A 26,322-nucleotide genomic window follows, 5' to 3' on the forward strand; every position below is an offset into this window, starting at 1 on the left:
ACTCTCCAATGGTCTGTTTCTACTTATCTATCTATTGCTTCTGTTACTCGCACTGTCTGTCTATTGCTCCTTACCTATTGCTTTACTACGTTGTTTATTGTCTACTGCTTTTGTGGGTTATGCTCGGATGTGGTGGTGAAGCCATTCTGAGTACTAACAACTTATTTGAACATTTACAGATCTGATGTGTACCCGAAATTGGGTGCATTCCGGGGTAGTCAAGCCCGTATTAACCGATGAGGAGAAGAAGGCCGGGTGAAGAAGAATCAAGGCCAAGAGCGGAGCCCGTTACGCTCGAGAACGTCAACCCGGGACCGATGAATGGAAGATGGCAGTCGAAAGGTTATTCTTCGCCCAGGTGGATGCCTGGAAGATCCAGTGGGCCCAACGGGATGTTCGGGCTGGCTGCGCGCGTTGTGGCGATTCTGAGCATGCAGCTCGGCACGGCACGAATCCGCCACGAGTAATTAAGCCGTTCTGCGACGAATGCGTCGCGTTTTTTGATGGCGAAATTTGCCATGAGCCACATGGACGGGCACGGGTGGCCGTGCGTGAACGATGTATGATTTGATGTGACGTTTGCATGCACCCGACTCCCCGCATTACTCAGTGGCATACACGGTGCTCAAAATGCCACCGCACCGGAGCCGAGCAGTTGTGGGCGCTACCTAGCCTTCCCAAGTTTACATGGGATCCTGAGGTAATCCGACGCTACCGATTGGACCAACCACTGGGAGGTTGAGCGGCATTTTGAAATCTTTATTTATTTTACGTTTATTTCATTTCTTTACATGACTTTGACTTATTACTTATTATTTATTATTTGCTATTTTCTTATATTCGTTCGTGTCGGTAGGCGGCCAAGTACCAGGAATCCGTTACTGTACGATCCTGTACTTAGTATTCATTATTATTATTAAAATGGATGTGAAGACTGCTGTTGTCTCGGCCAAAGGTCTTGCAGAGGGCTAAGATCGGCCTGGTGGGGGGTGTCACGATATTTAAATATCGCGGCATCTTCGCATTAGGTCGGAGAGGGGCAACAGATGGCAGAATACGCTGCTCAACACGTCTCAAATATTATTATTATTATCATTACTATTATTATTATTATTTGATGTATTAATTTATATTATTTACTGTGTCTCTATTATTTGTTTGATTTCCTAGGTAAAAATTGCGGCGAAATCAGTAAAATTTACTGAATTTTATAAACTGATAAATGGATTTAATAGCCGCTGGGATAAATAATTGCGCATTTATTTATTTGATTATTATTATCATTGTTTTGGTTGGTTGACGCATACGCGTCAACGCAACGATTGGCATCAGTAAATTTATTTATTATAAATAAATTTACTAGTTTTATAAATAAACCAATGCGAGATTTATCGGTAAAATGATGTTAATAATTGGCTCTGAAATGTGCGAATGGTCATTTAATGTCGGGAATGGGCCAATTACACTAAAACAAGTCATGCATCATGTTGATGTTGGTGAGAAAATTAACATGCGACAGGTATATTTCTCCATTGGTCTGAGTGAGAAAAATTATAAGATGGCATCGGCCGAAGTGTCGGCGTGAGAAACACGTGCTGCCGTGGTCAGACGTGGATAAGCTTTTGTAAGAGCAAGGTGTGTGTGCTTGTTGCTGCCAAATATTTTCTAAATTAAGACGCCATTTGAGCAAATTTGCATAATTGACGAGTTTATTGGCCTTTTGGAAAATAATATTGATTTGAATTGAGGCCATTGTTAATATTGTATTTAAAATTGAGACCAATGGAGCCTATACGAGTGCTCTTTTACAACGACGACTGTAAATACCTTTGTGCTAAATACATTAGTGCTTATAACAAAATTCCACATATATATACTCGCGTACTTGTTTGTCCCGGCCAAAAATTTTTATCCAAAACTTGGGAGTTGAAAATTATTATTTTCTCATTGAATCATTATTGGTGACCGTTTATATGTCTTGACGGTAAATAATTTGTCAAGAGCACACGATTTTCTAGTCCATTCCCTAATTATTATTTGGTTATTCATTCTTCATTTGTATTTGCCGCTTAAAGCGACAACTAAGTTATTAGTTATCAGTTGTTTCTATTTTAATATACATGAATGATGTTTCATTCATGTATTTTTTGATTGGTGTTTTATATTATTTAACAATGAAATCACTGGCAAACCAATCCATTCAAATATTTTATTTGTGTAATATTTCGCTAGCCCCTCGGTACTAGCATCTTCAGACTTCCTAGTTAATTTACATTTATTATTACAATTTATACTTAAAAAATTAATAATATATTAAATTTTTAACTTACAATATCGAATGTAGAAAAAAATTTTTTCATGTAAATATGAAATATTTTTTTAATTTAAATACAATTATATTAAATATAAATCTGGAATCAATATATATTAATTTAGAAAACCATGTGCCAAGTTAGAGGTTATTTTATTACTTTATTTTATTTTATACCTTATTTTATATGAAGTATTGTTAGAAACATTATTTTCTTCTTTTTTTTTTTTATTTTGACTAAATAATTTATATTTTTTATAACTTTTGACTATTGTTATTTAATTTTATTTAATGTTGTACCTTAACTATTACTGTTATAATGTGATATTTTTTGGTTAGCTTGTAATTGTCGGTAATAGAGATATTTTATTTATTTGTGAATTGATTTTATATCTTTTATTATATTTTTACTTTTACTATTGCAACTGTCGGTAATAGAGCCACTCTATTTGATGGCACATTGATTTTTTATATTTTATGATATTTTAACTTGAACTATTATCTATAATATTGTTTGTAATTGATTTGTATAAGTTTTAAATTTTATGACTATTGATGATATTATAATGACATTTTTAATTTATTTTATTGGTTTTATATCTTACTCTATTTTTGTCTAATAAGATTGTTATATGATTCATTTAAATTATCTGTATCTTTTCTTTTATTCACGGAGAAAAAAATATTGCGCTCATCGCTCAACGGTATCGTGATATTCACTCTCCTCGGTTGGGTATCCGTTGTATACGGAAAGTCTTGGTCTATCGGATCGTGATTATCGCGATCCAGGCGAATCCCGAAATCACATGATCGTTTTGCTATAGTAACGATCCGTTTTGTTATAATCACTATCTTTTGAACTGTTCCGTTAACGATACGCCAGAAATCTAAATGATTTATATAGGCAAATACCCATAACAAATTTGAGGTTAAAATAGATAAATTCTCAACTTTAACTTCATTACAATTTTATTTTAAAAAAATTATTATTTAATATGAAGAAATGTAAAGTAATAGAATATACATAATTATGTGACGTAAATTTTAGTTTTTTGTTTTTCAAAGATAAATTAAAAAATTAATCGATAAGAAAAAGAAATTCTTGCATTAAATATATAAATCGTATTTTTTTTTTGTCGTTGTGTGTTTGTATATCGTTATTTTTTAACGGCGTAGGCATATTATAATTAGTAAATACTAAATCTTTCTAATTTTTGTTCAGTGTAATATTGAGTCAATAAATTACTATTTTACTGTCAATTGGAATATTCTTATTCATTTTATTAATTTTAAACACTGATTAATACTATTTACTTACTTATGACGTTTTTTTTTACAGTATGTGGTATGAAATAATTTCAAATTCAATTATATAATATACATTTAAAAAGTTTCTTTATTGAAATATTAAAATATTTAATTTTACATTACATAGTACGTGTTTTTCTTTTGAATTAAAGCTAAAGGATATGGATCATATAAATTTTCATGACGTATTATAGAATGTTCGTTAACAAACCCAATAACTTTAAATGAATGTACATGAGTATCGAAGACAGTAATGGGTTTCTGACAAATTAAAAAAAGTACTTCTAGTTCTATGAACATATACTTAATAACGCCGAAACTCAGTCTATAATCATCAGGTAGGCATACAACCATATTTGGTTTTAACAAACATCTTTTTTTTTCTACCCACTTATAAAAATAGAGTAATTTATTTAAAAATAATATATGCTCTTTTAAAGAAAGATCAAAGGAAAGCTGTAAGCTTTTCAATGTTTGCTGATAAGTTGGGCCACATTTAAATAATGGAGGGAACATTGTATTAGAGTATAGAAGATGAGCAAGTTTCAGTTGATGTCTTGTAGCTAAAGTCTGACATAAGTTCACTCTAGAATGACAAATATTGGTTTCGAGTTTTGAACCTTGGTGATTAGCTTCGAAACGCATACTCGAGGTATTAATTACAGGTCCAGATTCAATAAATACAGAACCGTAATGCAATAAAATGTGATCTTTAGCTTTTAGCTTACGTTTCAATACACGTTGAACTAATATATGATGTTCTGAAACTAAATTATCCAACAAGAATTTGCTTTCTTTTTGAAGGGACCTACTAGAAATAATATCAAGTATTTGTCGTAAATTCAAGTAGACTCGCCATACAATGTCATCCTCAGGGATCATATCACCCACAATGATACCAAAATGCCGAATAAAAGTTAATGTTTCTCCTGCTGACATTTTTAAACTGTCAGTTTGTAAATGTTTATCTAAGATTTCAGGAGGTTTATTCTTTGATTCTACAACTCTAAAGTCGTGAGCATTCATACGACTTGACAATTCATCAAGAGAAAACAATTTAGCTTTATAGATATAGTGATTTATTATTTCGATCATATCAAAATGAAAAATCCCTCTTAAAAAGTCATGCATCATATCTACGGCATAATTCTGTGTAACGTGAAAATCAGGTAAAGAGCTAAAGACACATTTTTTTTTTATTCCAGTTGAATTAGGATCTTTTAAATTTAAATCATATTTATAATACTGATAAGAACGTATCAACGATTTGTCTTCAACAGTTGCTAAAGACCGTTGTATTTTATCCATCTTGCAAAATCTACAGCTATAGCTAGCATTAAAATTCTCAACGAATCCTAGTATTGAATGGAGACCTAAATTATCGCCTAAAATAAGACCTAATTTGAAATAAATTTTCGTTTTCCCTTGAGGTAGATCAAGCTCAACACCATGTTTGTCTAAAAATCTAAGTTCTTCAATTAACGTTCTATAAACTGCATAATTACCAAATTCTTGTCTATCTTTTGAACTATAAATAACAGCATGAAATATAGAATTTAGAGTTTGGAAGTGTGGTGGTAAACATGGTATAGATATATATGTTCCCGATAATTTGTGAACACCGGCATGACTACCGAGGCCATTACCTGTTTCGTGATCATCACTGAATAGAAAAATCGGTAAAACATTGGTGGAATGAAAATTTTTTATTTTATTTTTCCATAGATTACCTTGCACAAAATTTGAGAGAGATGGCTCACATTTTAATTGTTTAATATATGCAAAAACTGTATTAAACACATCAGGCAATTCAAATACTTTTTTAAAAATACGTCTTAATGGATATAGATATCCGGTTGCTGTCTGTTTATTTATTTCTAAAGTACCTTCTAAATTAAAAATAATCTAAAATACAACTTCATTCGTACCATAGCCGCGTGCTAACCACAGCCATCAATCCAATTGATGAGAATTTAATTAACTGCAGTTAAATAACAATCTGTTACAAATCATAAGAACAATTATAATAATAATTTAGCGTCATAATATTGTCATTGGAATATCCCATTACAATTTTGACTTCTCAATTCGTACCGCCGATCTGATCAATCGGTAACATCGTCGCGACGCATCTCATAACACAAACATTTAACGACGCAATCGTTATCGACTGAAAGCTTTCACTCATTCGCTCGCATTAGTACCAAGTACTATTTTACTGTCCCACAGTGGACTCTTTAACATCGCACTAGTACCAAGTACTATTTTACTGTCCCACAGTGGACTCTTTAACATCGCACTAGTACCAAGTACTATTTAACTGTCCCACAGTGGACTCTTACCATCGCATTAGTACCAAGTACTATTTAACTGTCCCACAGTAGACTCTCTATCATCCCAGTACACATTGACACACACACATACACACACACATCTCTACATTTCATTTTGTATCAATTGTTCAACGAGTTACCCTCATTCTCATTATCTTAACATTCTCAATCTTTCATTGTATTCTTCAAAGGGTTTTATGCCGTAGCGCTTTCCCTATTTTTTTTGGGTCAAAATATATTCTTCGATTTTGATATACCCAAACCACGAGTTTTATTAAATAATACCTGTCATATCCTACCTATCATTATAAGAAGTTAATTACATTCCAATTACTAATTTAATTTAATTTACAGGTAAATTTAGATTTAAATATAAATTAAAAATAAAAAGAAAGGGAACATTTTCCCACAAACAATTCATATCGATATATATATTGTGGTAGTAGCAATAACTCAAATAGCTGTTATAAGGATCTTATGGATATAGCATATCGGTATTTATTATCGTGAAAATCAAGCAACGGTTTAGTACTAGTCACGATACAACTGTCGCTCTCCGTTGGTGAGCGATGAGCGCAATATTTTTTTCTCCGTGTTGACTGTATTTTTGTCTTTTTCTATATATATTGATTCCAATATTAATCTCTTTCTGTAATTTGATTCTATATCTAAAATTTTAACTTGATCATAATTAAAGTTATGGCAAGGATTGCCAGTGATTTCATTGTTAAATAATATAAAACACCAATCAAAAAATACATGAATGAAACATCCTTCATGTATATTAAAATAGAAACAACTTATAATTATTCAAGGCATTAAACATGGAATGAGGAAAGCTAAATGATAAATATGGAAACATCATCATAGTTAAGTTAAAATCAAGAACAACATTTACATACAATTTAGCTAAAAGATTAAGTAAAGTTAAATTTTTAAAACAATGTTTAAAATTACATTTAATTCCTAAATCAATGAACTATAAATTTATTAAAAGTAAATACTTACAAGTTTGTAAAAACAAATATAAATTACAAAAATTAGTGTATGAATTTCAAGTTAAATTATTAAAAATAGATATCAGTGAATTATATTTTAAAATAAATAAAATAATAAGTAGAATACGCGATTTAGATTCAGATATAAAAAGATCACTTGATCATAATGATATTTTATATTTTATAAATGCACAAAATTCTAAAATAAAAAGATTAGTAAATATTTTCAATAGTAATTATAAAACAAAAATTAATAATCTAAAAAAATATATACCTACTTATAATCATTTATCAAATTACAACAACAATAGACTAGATGAAAAAATAGATAAAATAAATAACAAATGGTTAATTAATTTAAGCCAAATAGAAATTCCTGATAATATTGCCAAAGTTTTACAACTGGGTCCTAAACACAGCTTAGATGATAAAAAATCCTTTCCACTATATAAATTTATAACCAGTTTTGAATCTAAAATTTATTTGATTAATAAAGATAAAAGAATATCGGAAAGAAACAAGTTCATAAATAAATTATCAAACACATTTTATAGTTATAATTCAAATACTTCTAACTCATACAACATAAAATCATTTCTTAAAAACAATAAAAACATTATGATAACTAGAGCCGATAAAGGCAACTCAACAGTGATTTTAGACAAAATAGAATATAAAAATAAAGTAATTGAAATGTTAAATGATACATCAACTTATGAGCAAGTAATATTTAAAAATTACAACAACACTTTAGAAAAAAGCAATAATGATTTAATAAATAAATGGGAAAAAAAGTTTTACATTACATCTGACACTAGAAATAGTTTAATAACACATAAAAGTAATTTACGTAGAGCGTATGCTTTACCAAAGATACATAAACCCAATATACCTTATAGGTTGATTGTATCTTCGATTAATGGACCCACTTATAATCTTAGTAAGTGGCTAGCAAACTTATTAAACTGTTGCAAAAATAAATATAAATATAACATAAAAAATAGTTTTGAATTTAGTAAATTTATTAAAAACAATAGAATTATTCCATATATGTGAAAATCAATCTACGCGCATGCGCTAGCCAAAAAGTATCGGAGATTTACTTGAGAATAATCTCGGATAGATACTGAACCAATGCAGATGTTTCTAGGAACTATTTCGGATAGTCGCCAGAAGTATCTAACAATAAATAATCCAAGATGCATCTGAGGTAAATCTGAGATAGATTTCAATATAATCTACATTCATCTCAGTTCTATCTGGATAGACCTCACAAGCATCTGAAATTTTTTTTTCACTCAGATGTATCTGAGAATAATCTGGCATGTTTGCCAGAACTATCTTGTTCTTTCCGTGTACTATTTATCATTTTAAATATTATTGGGGACGATCTATTGTAGTTGCGGTGGATATTTACACTTAATTAATTATTATCTGGGAAATATTTTTGATTTCATGCGATAATCTTATTTGATAATTATTATTTATTAATTTTGTGTTAAATATCTACTCGTATGTGAATTATTATTTGTGATAAGTATTTATTATTTTGAGAATTATTTTACAATCAATTATATATCTTCAGTGTTTCGGTATTATTGTTTGCGTTAAATATTTACTCTGGTAATTTCAATTTTTGTGATCATTTCGTATTACTGTGCTTTGATTATTACAATTATTGAATTATTATTTATAAACACTGGTGATTATTTGCTGTAACTATTTACAAGTATTACCAGCGACTATTATTACGGGCAGTAAATAGTTACAAGTGCTCAAAGCATTAAAACATTTAAGCGTATTATATAATTATAATTTGTGAGAAATTTATATTTGTGTGCACAATAATTATTATTTATAATTATTTATATTTGTTGATATCACGTGCGAGTGATATCAAGTCGTACATTTTGTACAAATATTGTTTGCGTTCTTTGACTATTGGGTAAAGTTTATGTTGAAGTAAACTATTATTATTTACATTATTCTTTATTGTTTTTATATACCCCCTGAAACAAGATTATAATTTAAAATATAACGGGTTGTTAAATGGCTACCAACCTGGGATTTATTTAATTTTGTTATTTATTTATTGCACACTATCCCTTTTCTTGCGATCCTTTTCTAACACCTGAAACTGCTCTCTGATTTTTATTATTTCCATGTTTCATTTTCATTTTTTTACTTTATTGTTGATTATATTTTTTTTGTTCGTGGGGGTACATGAACTGGCGCCCAATTCGATTATCTAACCCAGCCTGAGAAGAGCTGTGTATCCAGTGGGGATCGTGGGCATCTCCAAGGGATATTTTTGTTGTGTTTATTATTTTTATTTTCAGTTTTTACCATCGGTGAGCCATAACGGCTATTTTGCACACACCACACTCCGCCGTGGGTTGTGACGAATAGTAGTGAACGTTAAATACTCATGCTATCACGTGATTTTCGTGGGAATAAATTCAAAGCTATCACTTCAAGTTTTGTGGGCCCTCTGTAACTTTCATGGATTTTCAGGGACGACATAAAGAGGGTAGAAAAAAATCACAATACGAATCCGTTCACCGGAAAGAGTCGATAACCACCATAATGTCATACTCTCTTGTCCTTATCGTTAAAAAAAAATACAAAGATATCCTTTCGAGTTCCGTGTGCCCTTTCTATCTTTCAGAAATCAGTAAGGACGATATAGAAAGTGTAAAAAAAATTACCATAAGAATCTGCTCGCCGGAACGAGCACATAGTTGCCATAAACTTATGCTATCTCGTGATTTTCGTGGGAAAAATCCAAAGGTAGTACTATGAGTTATTTGTGCCCTCGGTAATTCGCAGGAATTTTTTCTAGTGGCATGAGAGGTGTAGATAAAAATCACGATAAGAATCCAGCCGCCGGAACGAGACCAAAACCACCATAAACTCTTGCTAAGTAGTGATTTTCGTGGAAAAAAAATCAAAGCTATCACTTCGAGTTCCGTGTGCCCTCTGTTACCCACAGAAATTTCTTTTAATGACATGAGACGTGTAGGACGAAATCGCCATAAGAATCCATTAGCTGGAACGACCCTATAACCACCATAAACGCTTGCTATCTCGTGATTTTTGAGAGAAAAAAATTAAAGCTATCACTTTTAGTTCTGTGTTCCCTCTGTTACAGAGATTCTTCAAAATGACATAAGATGTATAGAAATGAATCACCATAAGAATCCATTCACCGGAACGACTCCATAAACACCATAAACGCTTGCTATCTCGTGTAATTTTCGTGGAAAAAAATTCATAGCTATTACTTTGAGTTCCGTATGCTCTCTTTATCAATCAGGGATTCTTAAGAATGACATACAAAGTGCAGGAGAAAATCACCATGTGAATCCGTTTGCCGGAACGAGCTCATAACCGCCATAATTTCATGCTCTCTTGTCCGTGTCGTTATAAAAAAAACCATAGCTATCACTTCGAGTTCCGTGTGCCCTCTGTATCTTCCAAGGATTAGTAAGGACGATAAATGAAGTGTAAAAAAACATTACTATAAGAATCTGTTCGCCGAAACAAGCACATAATCACCATAAACTCATGCTATCTCGTGATTTTTGTGGAAAAAAATTCAAAGCTATCACTTCGAGTTTCGTTCGCCCTCTGTTACTAACAGGAATTCATTATTATGATATAAGACAGGTTGAAAACCATCATCATAAGAATCTTTTTGCTGAAACGATCCTATACCGAGCATAAACTCATGCTATCTCTTGATTTTTGTGAAAAAAATTCAAAGCAATTGCTTTCAGTTTCGTGCGCCTTCTGTAACTCACAAGAATTCTTCATAATGATATAAGACAGGTTGCAAAAAATCACCATAAAAATCCATTTGCCGGAACGACCCCATAACCACCATAAACTTCAACTATGTCGTGATTTTCGTGGAAAAAAATTCAAATCCATCACTTCGAGTTCTGTGTGCCCTCTGTAACTCACAGAAATTCTTTATAGTGACATAAACAGTGTAGAAAAAAATCATCATAAGAATCTATTTAGCGGAACGACCCTGTAACCACCTTAATTTCATGCTCTCTTGTCCTTATCGGTGAAAAAAAATCCAACGGTATTACTTCGAATCCTCTGTGCCCTCTGTCACTCGAAAGGAGTTATAATAACGACATAAAAAGAGTAAACAATCCGACTATTTGTATCCATTCGCCAGAATGACCCCATAACCACCATAAATTCTGGCTATGTCGTGATTTTCATAGAAAAAAATTCAATAATATCACTTCGAGTTCTGTGTGCCCTCTGTAACTCACAGGTATTCTTTATAATGATATAAGACAAGTTGACAAAAATCGCTATAAGAATCTATTTGCCGCATAACCACCATAAACTCATGCTCTCTCGAGATTTTCGTAGAAAAAATTCAAAGCTATCACTCCAAGTCCGTGTGCCCTCTGTAACTTACAGAAACTTTTTATAGCGACACAAAAAGTGTAGGGAAAAATCAAAATAAGAATCTATTCGCCGGAACGACTTAATAACCACCATAAACTCTTTCTACGTAGTGATTTTCGTAAAAAAAAATTCAAAGCTATCACTTCGTTTCCTTTGCCCTCTGAAACTTTCAGCGATTTTTGAGGACGACATAAGAAGGGTAGGGAAAAAACCACCTTAAGAATCCGTTCGCCAAAACGAGCTCATAACTACCATAAACGCATGCTATCATGTGATTTTCGTGGAAAAAAAATCCAAAGCTTTAACTTCGGGTTTCGTGTGCACTGGATAACTCACAGAAATCCTATATAGTTTCATAAAAAGTGTAAAAGGGAATCACTATAAGAATCCATTTACCGGAACGACCCCAAAGCCACCTTAATTTCATGCTCTCTTGTCCTTATCGGTGAAAAAAAATACAACGGTATCAAATCGATTTCCCTGTGCCCTCTGTCACTTATAAGGAGCTATAATAACGACATAAGAAGATTAAAAAAACACACTATTGGAATCCATTCGCCTGAATGACCTTATAACCACCATAAACTCATGCTATCTCTTGATTTTCGTAGATAAAAAAATTCAAAGATATTACTTCGAATTCTGTGTGCCCTCTGTAACTCGCAGAAATTTTTTATAGCCACATGAGGAGTGTAGAAAACAATGACCATCAGAATCCATTTCCCGGAACGACCCCAAAACCACCATTAACACTAGCTATGTCGTGTTTTTCGTGAGAAAAAATTCAAAGCCATCACTTCGAGGTCCGTAACCCTCTGTAGCTTCTAGGGATTTATAGGTACGCGTAAAAACGGAAGGAAAAAATTACCATAAGAATCCATTAGCCGGAACGACCCTATAACCACCATAAGCTCTTAATATGTCGTGATTTTCGTGAAAAAAATTCAAAAATATCACTTCGAGTTCTGTGTGCCCTTTGATACTCACAGGAATTTTCTATAATGATAAAAGACGGGTAGAAAGAAATTACCATAAAAATTTACTTACCTGAACGAACTCATAACCACCATTAGCTCATGCTATCTCGTGATACTCATGAGATTAATTCAAAGCAATCTCTTCGAGTTCCGTTCGCCATCTGTATCGTTGAGTGATTCCTACAAATGACATGACGAGTGTAGACAAAAATCACCATGTTAATCCATTCACCGGAACGAACTCATAACAACCATAAACTCATGCTATCTCGCGATATTCGTAGAAAAATATTCAAAGCTATCACTTCGAGTTTTGTTCGCCCCTCTGTTACTCACAGGAATTCATTATAATGATATAAGCAGGTCGAAAACAATCACCATAATAATCCGTTTGTCGAAACGACCCCATAACCCCCATAAACTTGTGATTTCTCTTGATTTTCGTGGGAAAAAATTCAAAGCCATTACTTCGAGTTCCGTGTGCCCTCTATAAATCACAGAAATTCTTTAGAGTGTCATAAAAAGTGTAGAAGAAAATTACCGTGAGAATCCATTTACCGGAACGGCCCTATGATCACCTTAGTTTCATGCTCTCTTGTGCTTTTCGGTGAAAAAAAATCCAACGGTATTGCATCGAGTACCGTAAACCCTCTGTAGCTTATAAGGATTTATAAGTACGATATAAAAATGGTAGGAAAAAATCACCATAAGATTCCGTTTGCCAAAACGACCGCATAACCACCATAAACTCATGCTATCTCGAGATTTTCGTGGAAAAAATTCAACGCTATCGCGTCGAGGTCCGTTTGCCCTCTGTTACTTACAGAAACTATTTATAGCGATATGAAAAGTGTAGGAAAAATTCACCATAAAAATCTATTCGCCAAAACGACCCCATAACCACCATAAACTCTTGCTATGTAGTGATTTTCGTCGAAACAAATTTTAAGCTATCGGATCGAGTTCCGTTTGTTTCCTGAAACATTCAGTAATTGGTGAGGACGACAAGAAAAGAGTAGAAAAATATTATCATAAGAATCTGTTCGCCGGAACGAGCTCATAACTACCATAACCGCATGCTATTTTGTGATTTTCGTCGAAGAAATTCAAAGTTATTGCTTCGAGTTCCCCGTACCCTCTGTATCGTACAGAGATGGTTCAGAACAAAATAAAAAGTGTAGAACAAAATCACCAGGAAAATCCACTTCCCGGAACGACTCCATAACCACCATATACTCATGCTATCTCGTGATTTTCGTAAAGAATTCAAAGCTATCACTCCGACTTCCCTGTACCCTCTGTTACTCACAGGAATTTTTTATAGTGACATAAAAAGTGTAGATAGAAATCATCATAAGAATCAGTTTAGCGGAACGCCCCCATAACCACCTAACTTTCACGCTCTCTTGTCGTTATCGGTGAAAATAATCCAACGGTATTACTTTGAATTTCCTGTGCCCTTTGTAACTCATAAGGAGTTATAATAACGACATCAGAAGATTAAAAAAAAACTTACTATTTGAATCCATTTGCCAGAATGACCCCAAAACCACGTTAAACTCTGGCTATGTCGAGTTTTTCGTGAAAAAAAATTCAAAGCTATAATTTGGTATTCCGTGTACCCTCTGTAACTAACAGTAACTTTTTATTGCGACATAAAAAGTGTTGGTAAATTTACTATAAGAATCTATTCGCTAGAACAACCCCATAACCACCATAAACTCTTGCTATCTAGTGATTATCGTAGAAAAAAATTCATAGCTATAACTTCGAATTTCCTTTGCCCTCTGAAACTTTCAGGGATTTTTATAGACGACATGCAAAGGGTAGGGTAAAATCAACAGAAGAATCTGTTCACCGGAACGAGCTCATAACTACCATAAACGCATGCTATCTTGTGATTTTCATCGAAAAAATTCAAAGCAATTACTTCGAGTTTCCCGTTCCCTCTGTATCTCACAGAGATTGTATAGAACAAATTAAAAAGTGTACAACGAAATCACCAGGAAATTCCATTTGCCGGAACGACCCCATAACCACCATAAACGCTTGCTATCTCGTGATATTCGTAGAAAAAAATTCAAAGCTATCACTTCAAGTTCCGTGTGCCCTCTGTTACTTACAGGAATTCATTATAATGATATAAGCACTTCGAAAACAACCAACATAAGAATCCACTTGACGAAACGAACTCATAACCCCCATAAACCTATGCTTTCTCTTTATTTTCGTGTGAAAAAATCAAAGCTATAACTTCAAATTTCCTTTGCCCTCTGAAACTTTCAGGGATTTTCATAGACGACATGCAAAGGGTAGGGTAAAATCAACATAAGAATCTGTTCACCGGAACGAGCTCATAATTACCATAAACGCATGCTCTTTCGTGATTTTCGTGGAAAAAATTCAAAGCTATCACTTCGAGTTACCTGTACCCTCTGTTACCTACAGAAACATTTAATAAAGACATAAAAACTGCAGGAAAAAATCTCCGTAAAAATCCATTTGACGAAACGATCTTATCACCCTCATAAACTTATGCTTTCTCTTGATTTACGTGGAAAAAAAATTCAAAGCTTTAACTTCGAGTTCCGTATGCACTCTATAACTCACAGATATTCTTAATAGTTCCATAAAAAGTATAAAAGAAAATCATTATGAGAATCTATTTACCGGAACGACCCCATAACCATCTTAATTTCATGCTCTCTTGTCCTTATCGGTCAAAAAATCCAACGGTGTCAATTCGATATCTCTGTGCCCTCTGTCACTCATAAGAAGCTATAATACCAACACAAGAAGATCAAAAAACCCACTATTAGAATCTATTCGCCAGAATGACCTTATAACCACTATAAACTCATGCTATCTCTTGATTTTGTGGGAAAAAAATTCGAATACACCACTTTGAGTTCTGTGTGCCCTCTGAATTCCCAAAAATTTTTTATAGCCACAAAAGGAGTGTAGAAAACAATTACCATAAGAATCCATTCCCCGAAACGACCCCAAAACCACCATGAACTCTAGTATGTCGTGTTTTTCGTAGAAAAAAATTCAAAGCTATCACTCCGAGTTACCTGTACCCTCTGTAACTTACAGAAACTTTAAATACAGACATAAAAAAACAAGGAAACAATTACGATAAGAATCCATCTGACAAAACGGTCTCATAAGCCTCATAAACTTTTGCTATCTCTTGATTTTCGTGAGAAAAATTCAAAGCTATCGTTTCGAGGTCTTTGTGCCCTTTGATACTCGCAGGGATTTTTTATGATGATAAAAAACGGGTAGGAAGAAATTACCATAAGAATGAATTCGCCTGAAAGAACCCATAACCACCATTAACTCATGCTATCTCGTGATATTCGTGAGGAAAATTCGAAGCAATCTCTTCGAGTTCCGTTCACCATCTGTAACGTTCAGTGCTTCCTAATAATGACATAAAAAGTCTAGACAAAAATCACCTTGTTAATCCATTCACCGGAACGAACCCATAACCACCATAACCTCACGCTATCCCGTGATGTTCGTGGAAAAAAATTCAAAGCTTTCTCTTCGAGTTCCATGTGCCCTTTGGAACTCACAGATATTCTTGATAATGATATAAGACAAGTTGAAAAAAATCGCTATAAGAATCTATTTGCCGCATAACCACCATAAACTCATGCTATCTTGAGATTTTCGTAGAAAAAATTTAAAGCTATCACTCCAAGTCCGTGCGCCCTCTGTAACTCACAGAAACTTTTTATAGCGACATAAAAAGTGTAGGGAAAAATCACTATAAGAATCTATTCGCCGGAATGACCCTTTAACCACCATAAACACTTGCAATGTAGTGATTTTCGTAGATAAAAATTCAAAGCTATAACTTCAAGTTTTCTTTTCCCTCTGGAACTTTCAGGGATTTTTAAGGACGATATGAGAAGGGCTAGAGAAAAATCACCATAAGGATCCGTTTGCCGGAACGAGCTCATAACTACCATAAACGCATGCTATCATGTGATTTTCGTGCATAAAAATTCAAAGCTTCAACTTCTAGTTCCGTGTGCACTCTATAACTCACAGAAATTCTTTATAGTGTCATAAAAAGTGTAAAAGAAATCACTATAAGAACCCATTTTCCGGAACGACCCCATTACCACCTCAATTTCATGCTCTTTTGTCCTTATCGGTGAAAAAAAAATCCAACGGTATCATTTCGACTTCCCTGTGCCCTCTGTAACTCATAAGGAGCTATAATAACGACATAAGAATAGTAAAAAAACCCACTGTTGGAATTCATTCTCCAGAATGACCCCAAAACCACCATAAACTCTAGCTATGTCAATATTTTCGTGGAAAAAAATCAATAGCTATCACTCCGAGTTCCGTGTGCCCTCCGTATCTTTCAGGAATTTTTAAGGTCGATATAAGAAATGTAAAAACAATAGTCATAAGAATCCATTTGACGAAACGATCCCATAACCACTAAAAACTCATGCTATCTCTTGACTTTTGTGAAAAAAATTTAAAGCAATCTCTTCGAGTTCCGTGTGCCCTCTGTAACTCTCAAGAATTCTTCATAATGACATAAGACAGGTTAGAAAAAATCACCATAAGAATCTATTTGCCGGAACGACCGCATAAGCACCATAAACTCATGCTATTTTGTGATTTTCATGGGAATAAATTCACAGCTATTTCTTCGAGTTCTCCGAGCCCTCCGTATCTTACAGGGATTCTTTATATGAATGAAACGTGTAGACCAAAATCACCAGGAAAATCAATTCGCCGGAACAACCCCATAACCACCGTAAACTCTTGCTATCTCGTGATTTTCGTGGAAAAAAATTGAAAGCTATCACTTCGAGTTTCCCCCTGCCCTCTGTATCTCACAGGGATTCTTCGGAACGTAATAAAAAGTGTAGAGTTAAATCACCAGGAAAATCAATTTGCCGGAATGACCCAATAACCACCATAAACGCTTGCTATCTGGTGATTTTCGTGAAAAAAAATTCAAAGCTATCACTTCGAGTTTCGTGTGCCATCTGTTACTCACAGAAATTTTCAATAGCGACATAAAAAGTATAGAAAACAATCACCATGATAATTCCCTCGCAGGAATGACCCCATGACCACCATAATTTCATGCTCTCTTGTCCTAATTGTTGAAAAAATTTCCAACATTATTACTTCAAATTCCGTGTGCTTGCTGTATCTTTAAGAAATAAGTGGGGACGATATAAGAAAGGCAAAAAAAAAAAACACTGTAAGAATCCGTTCGCAAGACCGAGCCCGTAAACACCATAAACTCATGCTATCTCTTAGTTTCCGTGGAAAAAAATTCAACATTATCACTTCGAGTTCCTTGTGCCCTCTCTAACTTCGAGAGATTTTTTATAACGTCTTGAGACGTGTAGGAAAAACTCACCATTAGAATCCATTCGCCGGAACGACCGGCAATCAAAATACCCTACTGAATATATGTGAGAGGCTTCATTTTGGTACCCCAAAGAACCTCAAGAAGGACTATTGAGTAATCTGGTCCGGAACAACCTCTGCAATCATCGCTTGAGTTTAAAAAATTAAAAAAAAACAGTCGCAATCGAAATACTCCGCTAGATATTTCTGCGGAGCTTCATTTTAGGTCCCAAAAGACCCTTAAACAGTGACGTGAGGTAATCTGCTCAGGAACATCCTCTGCGATCATCCTTTAAGTTTGAAAAATTAAAAAACAATAGTCGCAATCAAAATTCTCCGCTAGATATTTTGAGGGGCTTCATTTTGGGTCCCGAAAAATCCTAAATAATTAACATGGGGTAATCTAGTCCAGAATTCCCTTTGCGATCAACCTTTAACTTTGAAAAATCAAAAAAATAGTCAAAATCAAAATATCCTGCTAGATTAGTTCGAGGGGCTCCATTTTAGGTTCCCAAAGACCCTCACAAAATAAAATAGGGAAATCTGGTCCGGAACACCCTCTGCGATCACATTTCAATAAAAATTAAAAAAAACAGTCGCAATCGACATACCCCGCTGGATAAATTTGAGGGGCTTTATTCTAGGATCCCGAAGACACTCAAAATGTTACATGGGGTAATCTAATCCGGAACATCCTCTGCAATCATCCCTTAAGTTTAAACAATTAAAAAACGATAGTCACAATCAAAATTCCTTGCTAGATATTTCTGAGGGGCTTTATTTTGGGTCTCAAAAGATCCTCAAACAGTGACGTGGGGTAATCTGCTCCGGAACGTCCTCTGCGATCATCCCTTGAGTGTGAACAATTAAAAAACAATAGTCGCGATCAAAATTCACTGCTAGATATTTCTGAAGAGCTTCATTTTGGGTCCCAAAAGGTCCTAAAAAGTTACATGGGATAATCTAGTCCAGAAAACTCTCTGCGAACACACCTTGAGTTTGAAAAATGAAAAAAAAATAGTCGAAATCAAAATACCCTGCTAGATTTTATCGAGAGGCTTCAATTTAGGTCCCCAAAGACCCTCACGAAGTGTAATGGAGTAATCTGGTCCGAAACACCCACTGCGATCACACCTTAAGTTTGAAAATTAAGAAAAAAATAGTCGCGATCGAAAATCCCATTGTATATTTTTGAGGGGCTGCGATTTCGGTCCCCAAACACCCTTAAGAAGTTACATTGGGTAACCTGGTCTGGAACACCCTCTGCAATTATCCGTTAAGTTCGAAAAATTAAAAAAATATAGCCGCACACAAACAACCCTGCTGGATATTTTTAAGGGGCTTAATGTTAGGTCTCCAAGAACCCATAAAACGTAGCATTGGGTAAAATAGTCCGGAAAACCCTCTGAGATCATACCTCAAGTTTAAAAATTAAAAAAAAAAAAATCGGAATTGAAATACCCCGCTAGATATGTTCAAGGGGCTTCGATTTGGGTCCCCAAAGACACTACAAAAGTTACATGAGGTAATCTGGTCCTTAGCACCCTCTGCGATCATGTCTTCAGTTAAAAAAAAAAAACAAAAATTAGTCGCAATCAAAATTCCCCGCTGGATATCTTTGAAGAATTTCTTTTTAGGTCCCCGAAGACCCTCAAAAATTAACATGGAGTAATCTGTTCCAGAACACCCTCTGCAATTATACCTTGAGTTTCAAAATTCAAAAAAAATAGTCGCAATCAAAATACTTCTCCAGATATTTATAAGGGGCTTCTTGTTAGGTCCCCATAGACTCACCAGAAGTGACATAGGGTATTTTGATACGGAACACCTTCTGCAATCGTCTTTTGAATTCGAAAAATTGAGAAAAAATAGTCGCAATCAAAGTTACCTGCTAGATATTTTTGAAAAAATCCATTTCAGGTCCGCGAGGACCCTTAGAAAGTGACATGGAGTAATCTGGTCCAAATCACCCTCTGCGATTATCCTTTAAGCTTGAAAGATAGTCGCAATCAAAATATCCCGCATGTTTCTAGGGGGCTTTATGTTAGGATCCAAAAAACACGCAGAACGTTTCATGGGGTAATCTAGTCCGGAACATTCTCTGCGATCGTCTCTTAAGTTTAAAAAATAAAAAAAATAATAGTCGCAATCAGAATACCCCGCTGGATATTGTTAGAAGAGCTTCATTTTTGGTCCTCAAAGACCCACAAAAAGTAACGCTGGGTAATTTAGTCCAAAACACCCTCTGGGATCATCCCTTAAGTTTAGAATATTAAGAAAAAATAGTCGCAATCAAAATACTCCACTGGATATTTTCGAGTGGCTTTCTTTTGGGTCCTTGAAGACCTTTAGAGAGTGACTTGAGGTAATCTGGTCCACAACACTCTCTGCGATCATCCCTCAAGTTTGAAAAAATTCAAAAAACATAGTCGCAATCAAAATATCCCACCTGATATTTTTAAGGGGCTTTATGTTAGCATCCTTAAGACATTTAGAACGTTACAGGGGTATTCTTATCTGGAACACCCTCTGCGATCATCCCTTGAGTTAAAAAAATAAAAATAAAAAGCTGCAATCAAAATACCCATCTGGATATATCTAAGGGGATTTATTCTAGGTTTCCAAAGACCCTCGAAAAGTATCATAGGGTGTTCTGAGTAGAGAATACCGAGCTGGATATTTTTTAGAGGCTCTATTCTGGGTTTCTGAAGACCCTCATGAATTATAATAGAGTGTTACGGTCCGGAACACCCTTTGCGATCATCCCCAAAGTTTAGAAAATTTAAAAAAAATAGTCGCAACCCAAAAACCCTACTGAATATTTTCGAGGGGCATCATTTTGGGTCTCTTCAGACCCTTGGAAAGTAACACGGGGTAATTTGGTCCGGAACACCCTTTGCGATCATCCTATAAGTTTAAAAAATTAAAATAAAAATCTGCAATGAAAATACCGAGCTGGATATTTTTAAACGGCTTCATTCTGGGTTACTGAAGACCCTCAAGAATTATAATAGGGTGTTACGGTCCGGAACACCCTTTGCGATCATCCCTAAAGTTATGAAAATTACGAAAAAATAGTCGCAACCCAAATACCCTGCTGGATATTTTCGAGAGGCATCATTTTGGGTCCCTAAAGACCCTTGAAAAGTTACACGGCGTAATTTGGTCCGGAACACCCTCTGCGATCATCCTTAAATTTAAAAAATAAATATAAAAATCTGCAATGAAAATACCCAGCTGGATATATTCAAGAGGCTTTATTCTGGGTTACTAAAGACCCTCAAGAATTATAATAGGGTGTTACGGTCCGGAACACCCTTTGCGATCATCCCTAAAGTTTAGAAAATTAAGAAAAAATAGTCGCAACCCAAAAACCCTACTGGATATTTTCGAGGAGCATCATTTTTTGTCCCTACAGACCCTTGGAAAGTAACACGGGGTAATTTGATCCGGAACACGCTCTGCGATCATCCCTTGAGTTGAAAAAATAAAAATAAAAATCTGCAATGAGAATACCGAGCTGGATATTTTTTAGAGGCTCTATTCTGGAGTTCTGAAGACCCTCATAAATTATAATAAGGTGTTACGGTCCGGAACACCCATTGCGATCATTCCTTAAGTTTAGAATATTAAAAAATAAAAGTCGCAACCCAAAAACCCGGCGAGATATTTTTGAAGGGCATCATTTAGGGTCCCTACAGACCCTAGGAAAGTTACACGGCGTAATTTGGTCCGGAACACCCTCTGCGATCATCCTTAAATTTAAAAAATAAATATAAAAATCTGCAATGAAAATACCCAGCTGGATATATTCAAGAGGCTTTATTCTGGATTTCCGAAGACCCTCAAGAATTATAATAGGGTGTTACGGTCCGGAACACCCATTGCGATCATCCCTTAGGTTTAGAATATTAAGAAAAAATAGTCGCAACCCAAAAACCCTGCTGGATATTTTTGAGTGGCATTATTTAGGGTCTCTACAGACCCTTGGTAAGTAACACGGGGTAATTTGGTCTCAAACGCCCTCTGCGATCATCTCTTAAGTTTAAAAAATAAAAATAAAAATCTGCAATGAAAATACCGAGCTGGATATTTTTAAGAGGCTTTATGCTGGATTTTCATAGACCCCCGAGAATTATAATAAGGTGTTACGGTCCAGAACACCCTTTGCGATCAACCCTCAAATTTAGAATATTAAGAAAAAATGGTCGCAACACAAAAACCCTGCTGGATATTTTTAAGAGGCTTTATTCTGGGTTACTAAAGACCGTCAAAAATTATAATAGGGTGTTACGGTCTGGAACACCTCTTGCGATCATCCCTTAAGTTTAGAATATCAAGAAAAAATATCGCAATCCAAAAACCCTGCTGGATAATTTTGAGAGGCATTATTTTGGATCCCTGGAGTTCCATGGGAAGTAACACGGGGTAATCTGGTCCGGAACACCGTCTGCGATCATCCCGTAAGTCTAAAACAAAAAATCAAAAGCTGCACACAAAATACCCGGCTGAAAATTCTCACGGAGCTTTATTCTGGGTTTCAAAGACCCTTATAAATTATAATAGGGTGTTACGGTCTGGAACACCATTTGTGATCATCCCTTAAGTTTAAAAATATCAAAAGCAATAGTCACAATCAAAATACCCTGCTCTATATGTTCACGGGGCTTCATTTCAGGTCCTCGAAGACTCTCTACAAGTTACATGCCGTAATCTGGTCCGGAACACCCTCTGCGATCATCCCTTAAGTTTAAGAAATTAAAATAAAAATGAGCAATAAAAATAACGAGCTGGTTATTTTTAAGAGGCTTTATTCTGGGTGACTAAAGACCCTTAAGAATTATAATGGGGTGTTACGGTCCGGAACACCCTTTGCGATCATCCCTTAAGTTTAGAATATTAAGAAAAAATAGTCGCAACCCGAAAACCCTGCTGGATATTTCTGAGGAGCATCATTTTGGGTCCCTACAGACCCTTGTGAAGTAACACGGGGTAATTTGGTCCGGAACACGCTCTGCGATCATCCGTTAAGTTTAAAAAATCAAAATAAAAAGCTGCAATCAAAATACCCAGCTGGATATGTTTAAGAGGCATTACTCTGGGTTTCCAAAGACCCTTAAGAATTATAATAGGGTGTTACGGTCCGGAACAACCTTTGCGATCTTCCCTTAAGTTTAGAATATTAAGAAACAATAGTCGCAACACAAAAACCCTGCTGGATATATTCGAGGAGCATCATTTTGGGTCTCTACAGACCGTTGGAAAGAAACACGGGATAAGTTGGTCCGGAACACCCTCTACGATCATCCCTTAAGTTTAAAAAATAAAAATAAAAAGCTGCAATCATAATCCCCAGCTGGATATTTTTGAGGAGCTTTATTCTGGGTTTCCACAGACACTCAAGAATTATAATCGGGTGTTACGGTCCGGAACACCCATTGCGATCATCCCTTAAGTTTAGAATATTAAGAAACAATAGTCGCAACCCGAAGACCCTGCTGGATATTTTTTAACGGCATTATTTGGGGTCCCTACAGACCCTTGGTAAGTAACACGGGGTAATTTGGTCTCAAACGCCTTCTGCGATCATCCCTTAAGTTTAAAAAATAAAAATAACAATTTGCAATGAAAATACCGAGCTGGATATTTCTAAGAGGCTTCATTCTGGGTTTTCAAACACCCTCAAGAATAATGATAGGGTGTTACGGTCCGGAACAACCTTTGCGATCATCCCATAAATTTAGAATATTAAGAAAAAATAGTCGCAACCCAAAAACCCTGCTGGATAATTCTGAAAGGCATCATTTTGGGTCTCTACAGACCCTTGGGAAGTAACACGAGGTAATTTGGTCCGGAAAACCGTCTGCGATCATCCTATAAGTTTAAAAAATTAAAATAAAAATCTGCAATGAAAATACCGAGCTGGATATTTTTAAACGGCTTTATTCTGAGTTACTAATGACCCTCAAGAATTATAATAGGGTGTTACGGTCCGAAACACCCTTTGCGATCATCCCTTAAATTTAGAATATTAAGAAAAAATGGTCGCAACCAAAAAACCCTGCTGGATATTTCTGAGAAGCATCATTTTATGTCTCTACAGACCCTTGGGAAGTAAGACGAGGTAATTTGGTGTCCGAAACACCCTTTGCGATCATCCTATAAGTTTAAGAAATTGAAATAAAAATCTGCAATGAAAATACCGAGCTGGATATTTTTAAACGGCTTTATTCTGGGTTACTAAAGACCTTCAAAAATTATAATAGGGTGTTACGGTCTGGAACACCCTTTGCGATCATCCCTAAAGTTGAGAAAATTACGAAAAAATAGTCGCAACATAAAGACCCTGCTGGATATTTTCGAGAGGCATCATTTTTGGTCCCTACAGACCCTTGGAAAGTAACACGGGGTAATTTGATCCGGAACACGCTCTGTGATCATCCCTTGAGTTAAAAAAATAAAAATAAAAATCTGCAATCAAAATACCCAGCTGAATATTTTTAAGAGGCTTTATTCTGGGTTTTCAAAGACCCCAAAAAATTATAACAGGCAGTTACGATCGGGGACACCCATTGCGATAATCCCTTAGGTTCAGAATATTAAGAAAAAATTTCGCAACCCAAAAACCCTGCTGGATATTTTGAGCGGCGTCGTTTTGGGTCCCTACAGACCCTTGGAAAGTAACACGGGGTAATTTGGTCCGGAACACCGTCTGCGATCATCCCTTGACTTGAAAAAATTAAAATAAAAATCTGCAATGAAAATACCGAGCTGGATATTTTTAAGAGGCTTCATTTTGGGTTTTTAAAGACCCTCGAGAATGATGATAGGGTGTTACGGTCCAGAACACCCTTTGCAATCATCCCCAAAGTTTAGAATATTAAGAAAAAATAGTCGCAATCGAAATACCTCACTGGATATTTTCGAGTGGCTTTCTTTTGGGTCCTTGAAGACCCTTAGAGAGTGACTTGAGGTAATCTGGTCCGCAACACTCTCTGCGATCATCCCTCAAGTTTGAAAAATTCAAAAAACATAGTCGCAATCAAAATATCCCACCTGATATTTTTAAGGGGATTTATGTTAGCATCCTTAAGACATTTAGAATGTTACAGGGGTATTCTTATCTGGAACACCCTCGGCGATCATCCCTTGAGTTAAAAAAATAAAAATAACAAGCTGCAATCAAAATACCCATCTGGATATATCTAAGGGGATTTATTCTGGGTTTCCAAAGACCCTCGAAAAGTATCATAGGGTGTTCTGAGTAGAGAATACCGAGCTGGATATTTTTAAGAGGCTCTATTCTGGGTTTCTGAAGACCCTCATAAATTATAATAGAGTGTTACGGTCCGGAACACCCTTTGCGATCGACCCTTAAGTTTATAATATTAAGAAAAAATGGTCGCAACCAAAAAACCCTGCTGGATATTCCTGAGAGGCATCATTTTAAGTCTCTACAGACCCTTGGGAAGTAACAAGGGGTAATTTGGTCCGGAACACCATCTGCGATCATCCCTTAAGTTTAAAAAATTAAAATAAAAATCTGCAATGAAAACACCGAGCTGAATATTTTTAAACGACTTTAATCTGAGTTACTAATAACCCTCAAAAATTATAATAGGGTGTTACGGTCCAAAACACCCTTTGCAATCATCCCCAAAGTTTAGAAAATTTAAAAAAAATAGTCGCAACCCAAAAACCCTACTGGATATTTTCGAGGGTCATCATTTTGGGTCTCTTCAGACCCTTGGAAAGTAACACGGGGTAATTTGGTCCGGAACACCCTTTGCGATCATCCTATAAGTTTAAAAAATTAAAATAAAAATCTGCAATGAAAATACCGAGCTGGATATTTTTAAACGGCTTTATTCTGAGTTATTAATGACCCTCAAGAATTATAATAGGGTGTTACGGTCCAAAACACCCTTTGCGATCATCCCTTAAATTTAGAATATTAAGAAAAAATGGTCGCAACCAAAAAACCCTGCTGGATATTTCTGAGAAGCATCATTTTATGTCTCTACAGACCCTTGGGAAGTAAAACGGGGTAATTTGGTGTCCGAAACACCCTTTGCGATCATCCTATAAGTTTAAGAAATTGAAATAAAAATCTGCAATGAAAATACCGAGCTGGATATTTTTAAACGGCTTTATTCTGGGTTACTAAAGACCCTCAAGAATTATAATAGGGTGTTACGGTCTGGAACACCCTTTGCGATCATCCCTAAAGTTGAGAAAATTACGAAAAAATAGTCGCAACATAAAGACCCTGCTGGATATTTTCGAGAGGCATCATTTTTGGTCCCTACAGACCCTTGGAAAGTAACACGGGGTAATTTGATCCGGAACACGCTCTGTGATCATCCCTTGAGTTAAAAAAATAAAAATAAAAATCTGCAATCAAAATACCCAGCTGAATATTTTTAAGAGGCTTTATTCTGGGTTTTCAAAGACCCAAAAAAATTATAACAGGCAGTTACGATCCGGGACACCCATTGCGATAATCCCTTAGGTTTAGAATATTGAGAAAAAATTTCGCAACCCAAAAACCCTGCTGGATATTT

At 35.1% G+C, this 26,322-nt stretch overlaps 2 protein-coding genes across 2 annotated transcripts in view; both read right to left on the reverse strand.

The window, feature by feature from the left end:
• Positions 1 to 2,228: 2,228 nt before the first annotated feature.
• On the reverse strand, positions 2,229 to 5,914 carry LOC130665881 (uncharacterized). Its single transcript, XM_057466511.1, has 3 exons — positions 5,824 to 5,914; positions 4,240 to 5,265; positions 2,229 to 2,260 (listed from the first exon to the last, which is right to left on the reverse strand). Exons 1-3 carry the CDS (start codon positions 5,912 to 5,914, stop codon positions 2,229 to 2,231), a joined length of 1,149 nt encoding a protein of 382 aa, XP_057322494.1.
• Positions 5,915 to 6,103: 189 nt separating this feature from the next.
• LOC130665882 (urease accessory protein UreE-like) overlaps positions 6,104 to 26,322 on the reverse strand; it is a 105,815-nt gene continuing 85,596 nt past the window's right edge. The window contains exon 3 of the mRNA XM_057466512.1: positions 6,104 to 6,166. Within this exon, the coding sequence (XP_057322495.1) occupies positions 6,104 to 6,166 (63 nt within the window). The remainder of the gene's footprint in view (positions 6,167 to 26,322) is intronic.

Source organism: Microplitis mediator, chromosome 3 (genome assembly GCF_029852145.1).
Source record: "Microplitis mediator isolate UGA2020A chromosome 3, iyMicMedi2.1, whole genome shotgun sequence".
Taxonomy (NCBI): domain Eukaryota; kingdom Metazoa; phylum Arthropoda; class Insecta; order Hymenoptera; family Braconidae; genus Microplitis; species Microplitis mediator.

Excerpts from the sequence above, each read along its gene's own strand:
- LOC130665881 (XM_057466511.1), bottom strand. The coding sequence starts at position 5,914 with ATGTTAAAGAGTCCACTGTGGGACAGTAAAATAGTACTTGGTACTAGT. Across the intron at positions 5,266-5,823 it reads GGACAGTAAAATAGTACTTG|GTAATGGCCTCGGTAGTCAT; the intron begins GTACTAATGCGA and ends ATCACGAAACAG. Across the intron at positions 2,261-4,239 it reads TTTCGAAGCTAATCACCAAG|GAAGTCTGAAGATGCTAGTA; the intron begins GTTCAAAACTCG and ends TAAATTAACTAG.